The 14682-nt window shown below is 39.2% G+C and overlaps 1 protein-coding gene across 1 annotated transcript; it reads left to right on the forward strand.

The window, feature by feature from the left end:
• Positions 1-2015: 2015 nt before the first annotated feature.
• On the forward strand, positions 2016-10835 carry LOC310734499 (galanin receptor 2a; the record flags this gene model as incomplete). The annotated part of the gene is made up of 2 exons (XM_083556624.1): positions 2016-2362; positions 9965-10835. The coding sequence occupies 2 exons, from the start codon at positions 2016-2018 to the stop codon at positions 10704-10706; spliced, it is 1089 nt and encodes a 362-aa protein (XP_083412750.1). The 3' UTR covers positions 10707-10835.
• Between the last annotated feature and the right edge of the window lie 3847 nt (positions 10836-14682).

The raw sequence follows: 14682 nt of genomic DNA on the forward strand, positions 1-14682 counted from the left end.
GTGGTGAGACCTGCGATGTTGTATGGTTTAGAGACAGTGGCATTGACTAAAAGACAGGAGTTGGAGCAGGAGGTAGCAGAGCTGAAGATGATGAGATTTTCATTGGGATTGACGACAATGGATAGGAAATAAGTTTATTAGAGGAACAGCGCATGTAGGATGTTTTGGGGACAAAGTGAAAGAGGCCTGAATAAGATGGATGTGCAGAGGAGGGCCATGGGGTATATATATTGGTAAAAGAATGCTGAGAATGGAGCCACCAGACAGGAGGAAAAGAGGAAGACCAAGGAGGAGGTTTATGGATGTGGTAATGGAAGACATGCAGGTAGTTGATTTAAACAGAGTACAAGACAGAGTAGTATGGAGATGGATTATATGCTGTGGCAACCCCTAATGGGAGCAGCCGAAAGAAGAAAAAGAAAAAAGTAGATAATATTGATTTGAATCAGTAATGTTAACTCTTGTCCACTAGAGGTCAGCATTATATTCTATGATCTTAAATGAGACACAAGACAAAAATAACTGTAGGATTAAGATAATTTTTTTGTGCATACTGTTTATAATTTTTTAAGACATAAATGAATGCTTTTGTATGTGACCAACATACAAAAGGAGGTAGGAGTTGGCAGTTGTTTGGAACCAGTGCAAGCTTGTTTAGAACCGTTAGCCATTAGTTATAATGGCGCAGTGCAGAGGTGCACAATGAGCGTTCCCTATAAATCTTTTTATTATAATGGTGATAGTTTGAGTGCTGCGCAAAGGGAATTTCGTCGTTACTACCTGTTAGGAATTATGATTGTGTCCCGTCTACTAATTTCAAAGAAATTAGTTTATTAAAGATACATATGAAGCAGCTACTAATGCAATGCACCCCAATTACAATGCAGTTCGAGCGTATTTCGATTTGATTCAACAAAATGCGATTCATTGCATTAGATGCAATGAAAAAATATCATGTGAATATGAGTACACTTATGTCTATGATCCAGACAGACAGCAAATCATAAATTTACTTAAGTGCCTTCTGACTTCTAATGCATGGCCCTTTCACACACAGGCCTTTGTAGTGTAAAAAAAAAAAAAGATGGAAACTAGGTGTTCTTTTCCTGTACTGTCTCTAGGAAGATGCAGCTCTACCTCTGCCATGTTATTCTATGTGACTCAGGATCAGACCCAATTGGGCAATTTATTCACACAAGACTGTTTACATTTTCACACAACAGGGCAGCTCACTTCGTCTGAACATGCAAAAAGTACATTTATTATTGCTGAAACAACTCTAAACGTAAAGTGCAAAGAACAGAGACATGTTTTTTTCAAATAACTTTTAATGTCTATTGAACACAATATCAGCAAAACAGTTAAACAAATGTTTAGTGATTATTAATTCTTTTTCAATGGAGTTCTTTTTTTTTTTTTTTTTTTACATCTGAGTAAAGAAAGGACGTCATGAATAAAGGTGTATTGCGTTGAAGGTTTTCATTTTGCCTCTTTAATATTTATTTATTAAGAAATATTTCTATGTATTTGACTATTAATCTTCAGCAATAACAATGAAACTATAATGAATGAATATCCAGTGTTTCTCCCAGATTCTTCTCAAGTTTTCTTCCTCATATAAACCCAGGGAGTTTCTCCCTCACCACCTGGTTGGTGTTGTATGAGAGGAAAGAGTTGGTTGGTGGGTATTGACAGATGTCAAAAAAACAAAAGACATTTTAAAAAGAGTCAAAAAAACAAAAATAGCTTTTTGTATATAAAATATACATGATACTTACACACATCAGGTTGACTATATATATATATATATATATATATATATTTATGCCTGTAAAGCTGACATGAATATTGTGAATGGGAGGAGACTTACAGCATGATGATGGTGTGTGTGTGTGTGTGTGTGTCATCTTGGTTTAGCTTCACTTCTTGGACTCCTCAGCACAGAAAGGACAATGTCAACCACCTGGTGTGTGTATGAGCTGCTGTGACACCTGCAAGCTTTGTGGATTGGAACAATGAACACCTCACAGCAGATGCACTTCTCCTCAAACAGAAGAGTTGAGTCAGCGATCATCGCTTCAGTATTTGCTCTGATCTTTGTGCTTGGCACAGTGGGAAATTGTCTGGTCCTCGCTGTCCTACTTCGCAATGGCCAGATGAACTCCAAGACCACTAACATGTTCATCCTGAACCTGGGTCTCGCCGATCTCTGCTTCATACTCTTTTGCGTTCCGCTTCAAGCCACTATCTATGCCATGGACGAGTGGGTGTTTGGAGCGTTCGTGTGTAAAATGGTGCACTTTCTTATCTACCTGACCATGTACGCCAGCGTCTTCACTCTTACTGCTGTCTCTCTGGACAGGTACGTCCTCAACTTTTTGCATATTGCAAACAGATGAGGTCAAATGTGATATGACTTTTGAAATGAAATTCCACCATGAGCTGTTTATCATTAATGTGTACTGCAGTTAGGATTCCATTATCAAATATAAATATGCCAGAGAAGTACCTGTATCAATATATAAGGTATAGAGGAGATAGTAAATGCTAAACAAGTCAACAGTAAGAGCACACTTCTTCCACAAATATGAAATGTATTTATATGCAGTGGTAAATGTTTGCATCCCCTGTGGTGGTTGAGAGAAAAACATTTAACATGAAAAGTGGGGAAATACATAATAAGGCAGCAATTCAACCAGAGGTGGAACGAATAATAAAATATTATACTCAAGTAAAAAGAACTGTTAATTTATTGAGATTTTACTTAAGTACAAGTAAAGTTACCGGTCTAAAAATCTGCTCAAGAAAAAGTTAAATGTAGCTCATTTTAAAAAGTTTACTCAGAGTAATATTTACAGAGTTATTTTCTTTTAACACAAAGGTTATGGTGAGGGATTTGTTAGTTGTTTGCAGTTTAAAAAGGACAAGCGAATGTAAATCTCAAACTAGTTGTAAAGGAACACCTTTACAAATTAAAGCAATATAACTTAATAAACAATACACTTTGATTAAACACTGCATTCTCAGCAAAAAAAAAGTGTGTGATTGTTTATACAGTGTGCTTAAATCTAATATAACATCAACATATCTACTCTAAAATATGACACTTTTCATTCATTAGAGCTCATTTAATTGTGTAGTGACAATTTTCCCCAAGTCCCTGTTAAATTCCAGCCCTGGTGGTAACCAACATTAGTCATGTCATGCACTGATGCAATTGCAATTACAGCAATGCGAGTAAATGTAATTAATTCCACCTCTGAATCCAACCATTTAAAATGTAAAGAAAAACAGCAGTATTTTTAGAAGAATTTATACAGTGTCCATTTTTTGTTGCCTGTGCTAATAAAGAAACTATTGTAAAATATAACACATTAAATGTCTTGTTGCTACTGTATAATTAAAAAAAAAATTTTTATGTTATTTGGGTATTCAAAGTTTTGCATGTTTTGCTATTGCGCACAGGGTTGTGCAAAGATACATCAAAATGTATTTAAAAATTAAATACCAAATACCTTAACCTTAAGGGTATCAAAATAAATGTCTCGAGTTACTTGAGAATAACCCTGTTCCTTGGATCAAAAGGCTGCGTTTCATAATTCTATAGGTGTTGTGAAGCATGTCCGTCAAACACCTGCGAGGCATAAATAGATGCAACACAGAGACACCTTTAGATTACGCATTTGTCTAAAGAGGCATCCAGACATGCCCACAGTGCAGCAATAAAGCACAGCATCTCATTCCCACTTTTCAGGGAACAGACTTACAAGCATGCTTGCCTACAGAGACCCTGTTAATCTGACAAGCTGAAATGGTGGCCACATAAACCCTAAGAATAGCAGGACCTGTGCCTTTTCTTGCAGGAACTTCAGCACTGAAACAACTTGCCAGTGACCTGGGTCTGCATGGTATTTCATACACCAACCTTTAAAAGTCTGCCATCTAATGGCATCGAAATGACACAACACTGTCCCCTGTGCCTGAGATGGGATATCTCTCCTCAAGAGGGATATTAGATCAGAGAACCACACGATAGTCAGTCAACAAGGTGCTCTTTAGTAAAGAGCAATACCTTTGTTGATGGACTTTTGCCAGGGCTCCTGGGAGCAGAACTATTGGTTAAAATGTGTGAGGATGCTGTCTGTGCCACATATGGGTCATTGTGTCCAGACCTAGGACAGCTGGAAGATTTAGAAAGAAGCAGAGACTGCATTTTGCTGTGTCCCATGAAGCAAAGAGGCGCATCTCTGCTTCTTTAGATCTTTCGAACAACTGACTGCCCATTTTCAGGTGGAGTTTCCATTACTTGCCTGTCACAGCTTGTCTGGACAGCAGGTCTGCTCCCATATTTATACACACCAGAATGTAAATTGCTCTGAGGAAAGGAACTTGTCCTAGGCCTGAGGCAGAAACTGCTTCAATTGTTTGTCCAGGCAGTGTGAACACAGTCTGCCTTGGTGATTAATGTAAGAGGCTACTGCAGTGTTGTCCACACACACTAGGATTTGGTAGCTTGGTAGACACTTAAGTGCTAAAGGGGTTATTTCAGGGCCCGGAATACAGCCATAAGTTTAAGGCAATTGATATGCCAGTCAAGAGGATGGCCTCTCCAGAGCCCTAGGTATCCAATACCTGGATTGGATCTGAGATACAGTTATACTGACTGTCAACTTTCGGAACTTGTATTTTCTGAGGTAGCAGCTCAAACTGTCTAAAATTGGACACAACTCCTCATTTTCCTTGGTACCTAGAAAATACCAGCTGAAGTAACCTGTCTCTCTGTCTGGCAGGTGAACCTGTTATGTGGCCCATTTGTTTACTTGCTACTCTTGTCTCAACAACTGTGCTTGTTCTGACTTCATGGTAGTGGGTACCATGCCATTGAAGTGCGAAGGAGGATGTGCAAGCTGTAACATGCAGCCCTTTTTTTTGCGGTCCTTACGACCCATTGAGCGATGTTTGGGTTTCCATGCTGCCAGTTTCTCTGAAAGTGGCACTAGTTTTGACACTACGCTTTGATGGGGGGCGGCTAGGTGTTCGGGGACTTGACACATGGCAGAAAGCAACCAAACATGTAACTTTTTTGTTGGAGACCGCTGCCTGCCAGAACTACCAGAACACCTGAAGATTGTACAGCAGTCCCCTAAGAATGTCAGGAAGAAGACCTGGCTCTCTGTTAGAATTTCTTGTGCTCCTCCCCGGAGGTAGCCTCCTCACTAATGCCTCCACCCATGCTAAGGCCTTTGTGCAGGTCAGCCTGGTACACCTGCAAAACCACCATGGTGTGTAGTGCAGCATTTGCCTGACCAACTGCCTGGATTGCCTTCCCCACCAATGTGGATTTTGTTTTACACGGCCTGGTGGGGAGGGTTGGCTTTTTAACCTTTAATCGGTCCTTGGGGTCTATATGACCCCAATCGACTTTTCCTTGATTAAAAAAAAGGGTTCCCTTCATCTGAGTGGAATAATATTTTGTGACTTTTCTACATAATCTATCTATACACACACAAAAAAACTGGGCTTGATTCGGTTGTTCTGAAGGTATGTAAAAAAAATGTTTACACTTCTGGTCTTCGGGGTCAATATGACCCCACATTGAAATGAATGGGAAATGTGAAAAAAACTCAATATTTTTTCTTCATTTGTCAAAAAAAAATCTATAAATCCAGCATAAATCAGAAATTTAGATCATTATTTAAGTGATTTTTTCATAAAAAATTTATATTTCATATGCAAGCTTATGGTGTAGTTGAGGAATTGTGTGGTAAATAGGTACAAAAGTACTTCATATCTCCCAAAACACAGCATTAATGAATAGATGAGAAGTAAACAAGAAAATATATATATTATTTGTATAATTAAAAATGTATATTTTTTGTATAATTTCTCTATCAATTGTTGGGGTCATATAGACCCCAAAGACCAGATTTGTAAACAGGAAACGAAGACCTTATGAGGGTTAAGCAATGGCGTGTTGTCAGAAGAGAGATAGCCTGCAAGTTTCTCTTCCACCTGGGGCATCATCATATACTCCTGCACATTTACACCCACAATGGTAAAATAAATCAATATTGTGGGCACAAAGACTTGAGAGGAATAAGGTTTACTCCATGATCCTGATAACTCACTATGGAGATCAGGGAATAATTGGAGGGACCAACGTTGGGGTTCCTCCCACTGGCCACCCAACAGAAATCTGTCATCTAGTTTAGAGTGTCTGGGATTCTCTTGCTCCTGTGGCCAGTCTAAATTAAGTCTGGCCACAGCACGATTCATCACCTCAAGTAACTCCTAAAATACTTTATCATCACGTGAGGAGGACTTGGAGGCGGTGCTTTAAATTTTAATATTGTCGGAGGCAAGGGAAACCATGTCATTGCCTCTCTCTGAGGAAGCACCAAAGCATGCCTCAGCAGTGGACAAAAAAGAGTGAGAGAGAAGGGTGTGTCCACATCTCACCTCTCAGCCAGCTCAACGTGTGAGCCCCATGATCTTAAGGAGGAAGTGTAGATTCGCCTTTTTTGAAAAAAATAGAGTCAGGACAGGAGCACTCTAAGGGGTAGTGCTCGTACTCAATGTCCTCAAGAGCACGAACTGTGTACTTTTCCCCCAGACACTCTAAGCAAAAATCATGTGGGTCATCAACCAAGATGAGACTCATAAGACATTATTTTCATATATACCTTCCCTTATTTATTTATTTATTTATTTATTTATTTATTTATTTATTTATTTATTTTTAACAGCACATGTTAAACACACAGCACACACACAAAATGCAGTCTCTGAAGACAAAGAAACCTGAAGGGGTGTCCTTCTCACATCTATTTATGCCTCACAGGTGCACACATTGTGACGACGTCACCCGCCCAGGTTATTTAAGCCAAATCCTTGGCATGTTTGACACACTCAACCGGTCAAACAAAGAATGTTACCATAGCATTATAAAACGCAGCATTGATGTAGCCTTTGATAGGAACTTTAAAATACAGTTGCCACACCATGTATCAAAATAAACTGCTGTTTTTTTTGTATTTTAAAAATACTAAAAACTACTTTTACAAGGGAGCTTGAAATTTCTTTACAAACCTTTCATCAATTGGCCTATTTGATCTCTTCACCATTACACCGACTTCAGTAATCAATGTTTAACAACCGCTTTTCTTTGGGCCGAGGCATGCAATTAATCTGACATATGCAACCAGTTAACACATTAAATATTCACATACATAATCCCTGTGATCTCCCAGATGAAGGTTAGTTTTGAAGTAACCAACAGTTTAATGTTTAAGTTCACGAATTACTCATAATTGTATCTTAATTTAGTTACTGTACTTGGTGTTTGGTAAAGAAGGGCTACTTAGCTTAAAATAAATCAAGGACCGTGACGTCGGAGCGACGTGGGGCCGCCTTCCCGTGGGCTCACAACCTGCAGGAGGGACCGTAAGGGACCGGTGCTGAGAGGATTGGGCAGCAGTCGAAGGCGGGGGCCTTGACAGCCCGATCCCTGGACACGGAGAAGTGTCTGGGAAATCTGCTTAGACTGCTGCCCCCGCGACCCGAATTACGGATAAGCGGGAGAAGATGAAATGATGAATTGAACAACTGATTACACCTGTATTCATAGCAATAAGTTTCTAACTAAATAATAATTTGATTGTTAACCATAAATATAATAATATATTATGTGTTAGGCAGTCATTCATGCAATGATATGCAAAATCATGATCCTTCTAAACAGCTTCTTCAAATAGGGTACATTATTCTGCAATCAAATATTTATTTATCAATCATTGGACACCTACAGTATTTAAAAGCTGGCAGCCTGCATGTTTTTTACCTTCACCACCTTCTTCCATATGGATACATTTTCTGTTCTGATCTCAACAAGTTTTGGCAAACTACTGGGTAAGCACAAATAAGAGGACACATTTTTATGGTCATCATGTAGTTCTTACACAGTATTTTGATAAAAAATTTTAAGCCATTTTTATGATAAATACTGCCCATCCCTGACTATACAGTCGTGTGAAAATGTAAATACACCCTCATTGAATTCTATGGTTTTGTGATAGAAAAGTATCTGCAAGAGTGAAAGTTTATAGGACTGTGGTGAGACCTGCGATGTTGTATGGTTTAGAAACTGTGGCACTGAGTAAAAGACAGAAGGTGGAGATGGATTCTGTTGAAGATTTGCTGGTGTTTCTGAAATCATTGTCCTGTAGCATGACATATACTTGGTGTACTGATGAGTTCTTGCCCTGTAACTCAATGACTGCAAGTTTTCAGCTCTTATGTCTACAAAACAAGACCAAATCAGTACCCATCACCCCATTGACAGTTGAGGTGTAAATATCACTTTCCCTATTATGTGGAGGTGGTATTTTAGTATGAGATAGGGGGGGAAGATATCATGAGGTCAAATCCCAGAATCATCAACCTGCCACTGCTGGATCCTTAAGCAAGGCCCTTAACCCTCAACTGCTGTTTCTGCTGAAAATTTTGGTTTTTGCCAAAACATTGTGCTGTGTATAATGGCCAAACATCTCCACATTGGTCTCATCTGTCCAAAGGACATTGTTCCAGAAATCTTGTGGTTTGTTTAGTTGCAACTTTGCAAATCTAAGCCGTTCTGCCATGTTCTTTTTAGAAAGAAGAAGCTTTCTCCTGGCCCCCCTACCAAACAAACCAAACTTGTTCAAACTTTTTCTATTTGTATTGTCAACAACTTTCACATTTAGCATGCTAACTGAGACCTGTAGAGTTAGAGAGGGTAAAGGGTAATTGCATTGCATGGCCTTGGATTTAATTTGTTGAGAATGTCTACTGCTAGTAATATTGGCAGCTGTCCTGAATGTTTTTTCCACATGTGAATAATGTTTCACACTGTAGAATAATGAGATTTAAATTATTTGGAAATAGCCTTATAACCCTTTCCAGATTGTTGGGCATCTCTAAGATAATTTTTGGTGTTATTGGTGTTATTGTGTTTTGGTGTTAAACCTGAATTTATCTGGAACATTCTGGTGTAAATGTTTTAGACCAGCAAACTACTAAAATGTGGGTTCACAGAAGTGGGCATTTGATTAAGAGCATCTGGCTGCTACTTAATCTTTAAAAATCCTATATAAGATGTAAAGGTATACTCAGTTTTTCTCTTATGACTTTTCCATTTTGGCATTATTTTTGTAAAAAAAACAACAAAAAAAAAACATAGCACACTGTAAAATAATATGTCATGTGTTGTTATTCATCTGAGGTTGTATTTGCCTTAAGACCTCAAAAAACTTTTTTTTATTATGTCCTGATACATAAAACCATAACATTCAAAGATTATGTACACTAATCTCCACCCTTCTATTTAAAAATAACATTTTGAAAATCAATTTCCACCTTTACTCCCAATTTGCTGTTATAATAACCTCCACATTTCTGGGGAAATGTTCCACTAGACTTTGAAGTGTGGTTGTGGAGATTTACGCCCATTTAGCCAGAAGGGCATTAGCAAATTCAGGTACTGATGTAGGTCCAACTCATGCAAAGCATATGTTCATAAAGCTGACTTTGTGCAAATTATAAACATTAAGTTTACAGTTGCAATTAGCATGCAGTATTTCTAATGTCTATAATGTTGTTACTTTTGCAAAGTTTGAGTGTGTACATAAATTTAAGGATTATACTTTAAAGTTAATTAAGTTTTTTATTAATAATAAAAAAAGTTAATCTATTGATGGATGCACACATGTGAGGTATGTGTACAAGGTGAAATATTCTAAATGTTGCAAATACAATTGCATTAAAATAATCGTCAAATATTCATTTCAAAAACAAAAAAAATAGATCTTCATTATTAAGTACCACTAGATATTTATGTTTAGTTACAGTGTAATGAACGATTGAAACCAGTCACAGCTGTGATAAATAATTTTGCTTTATTAAAAATATTTCGATCTTTTTCTTCCAGATATTTAGCCATTTGTTACCCCCTTCACGCCAGAGAACTTCGAACGCCACATAACACTCTCGCTTCCATCGGAGTGGTATGGACTCTCTCGCTGGTGTTCTCCAGTCCCTATTTTAGCTACTATCAGCAGATGGATCTAAATGGCACCACTGTGTGTGTCCCTGCCTGGGGCATCCAAAACCGCAAAGCCATGGACATTTGCACGTTTGTATTTGGATATCTGATTCCCGTCTTGGTCCTAGGTCTGACATATGCCAGGACCATCCGCTACCTGTGGACCAGCGTAGACCCAGTGCAGGAGGTGTGTGATAGTCGCCTCGCCAAACGCAGGGTGACGAAGATGATAGTGATTGTGGCTGTTCTATTTTGCCTCTGTTGGCTCCCACACCACCTCATCATCATGTGCATGTGGTTCGGCCATTTCCCTCTCAACCACGCCACATATGTGCTACGCATTCTTTCACATCTAGTGGCTTACACCAACTCCTGCCTCAACCCTATCGTCTATGCACTAGTTTCCAAGCATTTCCGCAAAGGTTTCCGAAAGGTGTTTGGGTGCGTGGCGCAGAAACGTTTGGCCAATAAGGTGAACATGGCTCCACAGGCACAGACGGTGAGCCTGGTTGAGGTAGGATCAAGCGATGGGTCCAATCACAGTGATGGCTCGACGAAGGTTAGATTTTTGAGCAAGAGCGAGAGGAAGACAGCGATGAGTGCCTGTATGACTTTCAATGTTACGTAATCTTGGCTAAATTTATTTACTTTACACAAATTCTGACATTTTATTGTAGCTGTTTTTTGTTAAATGTTGCCTCACAAATGTTTGTGCATCTCGTTGTGTCTGTGCATTCAGGGGAGATGCAAAATATTCCTTCCCCCTTTTTTTTTTTTATTTCTTTTACTATTCAACTTTTTGGCCTCTATCAGCTAATGGAAATTAGCAACTTCTTTATTCAATGAAACCTTAATAAAACTAGAATCGCTTTAAAATTAATAACAACTTGGTGCATCAAATTTGTTTTGTACTTAGATCATACACTATATAGACAAACATACACTATATGTTTGTGTACACCTGACCATGAGATTACTTTCTGAACATCCCATTCTGCATTAAGATTACTTTTTGTCCTGTATTCAGTTCAGTGATGGTTCAGTGGCTAAGGTTCTGGGTTACTAATCATAAGGTCGATAACAATGCAAGCTGCCACTGTTAGGCCCTTAAACAAGGCCCTCAACCCTCTCTGCTCCAGGGGTGCTTTACCATTGCTGACCCTGTGCTCTGACCCCAGCTTCCTGACGAGCTGGGATATGCAAAAACCAGTGATGTGGTTGCTCAGTAGTTAAGGCTCTTGGTTCAAGCTGCTACACTTGTGCACTGGAGCAAGGTCCTTAATGCTCTGTGCTTAGGGGGCACTGTATAGCACTCTATAGAAGGCCATTTAAGATCTTTTACTCCAACCCATGTTAACCATATATCCATGAAGCTGAGTTTGAGTCTCCTAGTTCAAGTGAAGGAAATATTTTATTCTACTGCATCTAAAGACGTCACATACAATTGTGTGCCTCCAACTTTGTGGTAAAAGTTTGGGGAAGAACCACATAAAGCTGGAAAAGTCAGGTGTCCCAGTACTTTTCTATGTATCGTGTAGTTTTAACTAGAGAAAATTAACAATGTGTCTGACCATTCAGAATTGAGATCATTTGGGTAGGTTGTTTTGTAATAGACATTCTGACAGATTCTGGTTGTTTATCCTTGTGTGTTTTATCCTCTCTATTTTTTCACCATGTGGAGCTTGAAGCTTTTTTTTTTTATTTTACAGCACCCTGGGAGTAAAGGGCAGCAATGTGAACGTGACTTAACATGTTCTCTCAGTGGAAAAAAAATCAACAGTGTTGCAGGTTCATTTACTTTACATGACACAAGTGGTTGTTGAAGGATGTATGATCATTTTCTATGGACAACTGGGACTCCATAAACTCAGTGTTCATTGGATTTCTGATTTATTTCATTTGTATATTGATATTAATTTTCAAATGTACTCATTGTTTTAAAATAAAAATGTTTTATGTAAAAAAGACATTGGCACTACTGTCAAAGCTGCTGCTGTGGAAAATTAATCAACACCTTTTGACCATTTAACCATACCACATTTAAGAATTCAGCACTGTGGTGTAATAATGCATTATCAAATGGGGTTTTCTTCATTCTGGCTTTTTTTTTTCATCCCATGACATTTAAAGGTTTTCAAAACAAAATATCAAGGTTTTAAGAGTCTACTTCAGCTTCATATTGTATTTGTTCATTGACTTGGCCAATACAGCAGCTGAGCAGATGTTTCTGTGTGCTCTGTCCACACTCTGGGTGTTTTTCTGGGTTAATGGACTTCCAGGAAAACCGCACTATATAAAACGCTTCAGGTGTTTCATGAATTAAACAATTAATGGTCATCCTCTGTAGACTGCTTACACAAGGTGCTTTATTGCGCCCCAGAACATCGTCTCATTTCAGCTGTACGGGTGAAGAATTATTTCAAAATGTGCAATTTATTGAATTACTATTTGTTATTATGCATATAGACAGTATTTAACCCCCTAAATAAATGAAGATTCTCCTGATCACTGGTTTGTACACATCTGAAGGTATAAATATAAGATACAGCATAAGGAAAGTCACAGCAATAAGTTCTCCCATATCACCACCATGCTGTGCTCCTTTTACTGCAGATGCTTGTGAGTTTAAAGAGCTAAGTAACTTTGACACGGCCGGCCGGAGAACCAAGTAAGAGTACTTCCAGAACTTATCCAGAATACAGGATTTGCTACTGCCATCTGGTTGCCAGATAACACAACATGCCTACAGAGGTCTTGTTGAGTTGGTAGCACAACAGGGACCTTCAAATTATTAGTTAAGTTTCAAGTCAAATCAAGTTTATTTCTATAGAGCTTTCACAATGGATATTGTCTTAAAGCAGCTTTAAAGAATGACTGTGGTGACTGTGGCAAGGAAAAACTCCCCTAGATGACATGAGGAAGAAACTTCTATAACCCATTCTTATTTAGGTGATATCAAGAGTGTGATTCTTCTTCTTCTTCTTCTTTCAGCGGCTCCCATTAGGGGTCGCCACAGCGGATCATCCGTCCCCATACCCCCTTTTCCTCTGCATCTGTCTATTTCAAACCAACTACCTGCATGTCTTCCCTCACCACATGTCACTGTCTCTAAACCATACAACATTGCAGGTCTCACCACAGTCCTATAAACTTTCCCTTTCACCCTGGCAGATACTCTTCTGTCGCAAATCACTCCTGCTATCACTTTTCTCTACCCACTCCACCCTGCCTGCACTCTTTTCTTCACTTCTCTAACACACTCTCCTTTACTTTGCACTGTTGACCCCAGTTACTTAAACTCCTCCACCTGCACCACCTCTTCTCTCTGCAACTGCACCACTCCACTGCCTCCCTCTCATTCACACATGTACTCTGTCTTTCTCCTACTGACTTTCATTTCCCTTCTCTCCAGCGTGTACCTCCACCGCTCCCGGCTCTTCTCAACCCGCTCCCTATTCTCACCACAAATCACAATATCATCCGCAAACATCATAGTCCATGGACTCCTGTCTGACCTCGTCTGTCAATCTGTCCATCCCCACTGCAAACAGGAAAGGGCTCAGAGCCGATCCTTGATGCAGTCCAACCTCTACCTTGAACCAGTCTGTTGTTCCTACTGCACACTTCACTGCTGTCACACTGTCCTCATACATGTCCTGCACCACCCTCACATACTTCTCTGACACACCTGACTTCCTCATACAATACCACAACTTCTCTCTCTCCACAATGTCATACGCTTTCTCTAAATCCACAAACACACAATGCAACTCCTTCTGACCTTCTCTATACATCTTCATCAACATTCTCAAAGCAAATAATGCATCTGTAGTGCTCTTCCTTGGCATGAAATCATACTGTTGCTTACAGATGGTCACCTCTTCTCTCAGCCTGGCTTCCACTACTCTTTCCCATAACTTCATGGTGTGACTGATCAACTTTATTCCCCTGTAGTTACTGCAGGTCTGCACATCTCTCTTATGCTTAAAGATCGGTATCAGCACACTCCTTCTCCATTCTTCAGGCATCCTCTCACCTTCTAAAAAGAACAACCTGATTAAAAACTTCACTGCAATCTCTTCTAAACATCTCCACACTTGTGTCATCTTGTCCAACTGAATTTCCACTTTTCATCCTCTTAATCGCTGCTTTCACTTCCACTTTACTAATCTATCCATCTCTACATCATCCAATTCATATGATTGTGTATGAATTATAAATCTTAAAATATTCCAAAACACTGGAGAGTAAGAACTAACATGGCATGATTGTGTATGAATTATAAATCTTAAAATATTCCAAAACACTGGAGAGTAAGTGTCAGGCTGCAGACGCGGAAGACGATATAGTCCGATCATTGTCCTTTTATTTCAACCACCGTACAACACAAAAACACTCATAAGCTGTTGAAAACAACAAACAAAGACATCCGCTCGATACGCGTTGTCCGCTATGAGTTCGAATGTCCCAAGCATAATCTATAAAGCCTTCGGCAATGAGTAATCCAAGTCGGAAGTGGAATTCGCATATACAGCCGGCTGTCGAGCAGCCACGCGATTGTCCATCTTGACAATATAACGACCGACAGCCTGTGACTCAAGAAC

Source organism: Silurus aristotelis (genome assembly GCF_946808225.1).
Source record: "Silurus aristotelis genome assembly, chromosome: 12".
Lineage (NCBI taxonomy): Eukaryota > Metazoa > Chordata > Actinopteri > Siluriformes > Siluridae > Silurus > Silurus aristotelis.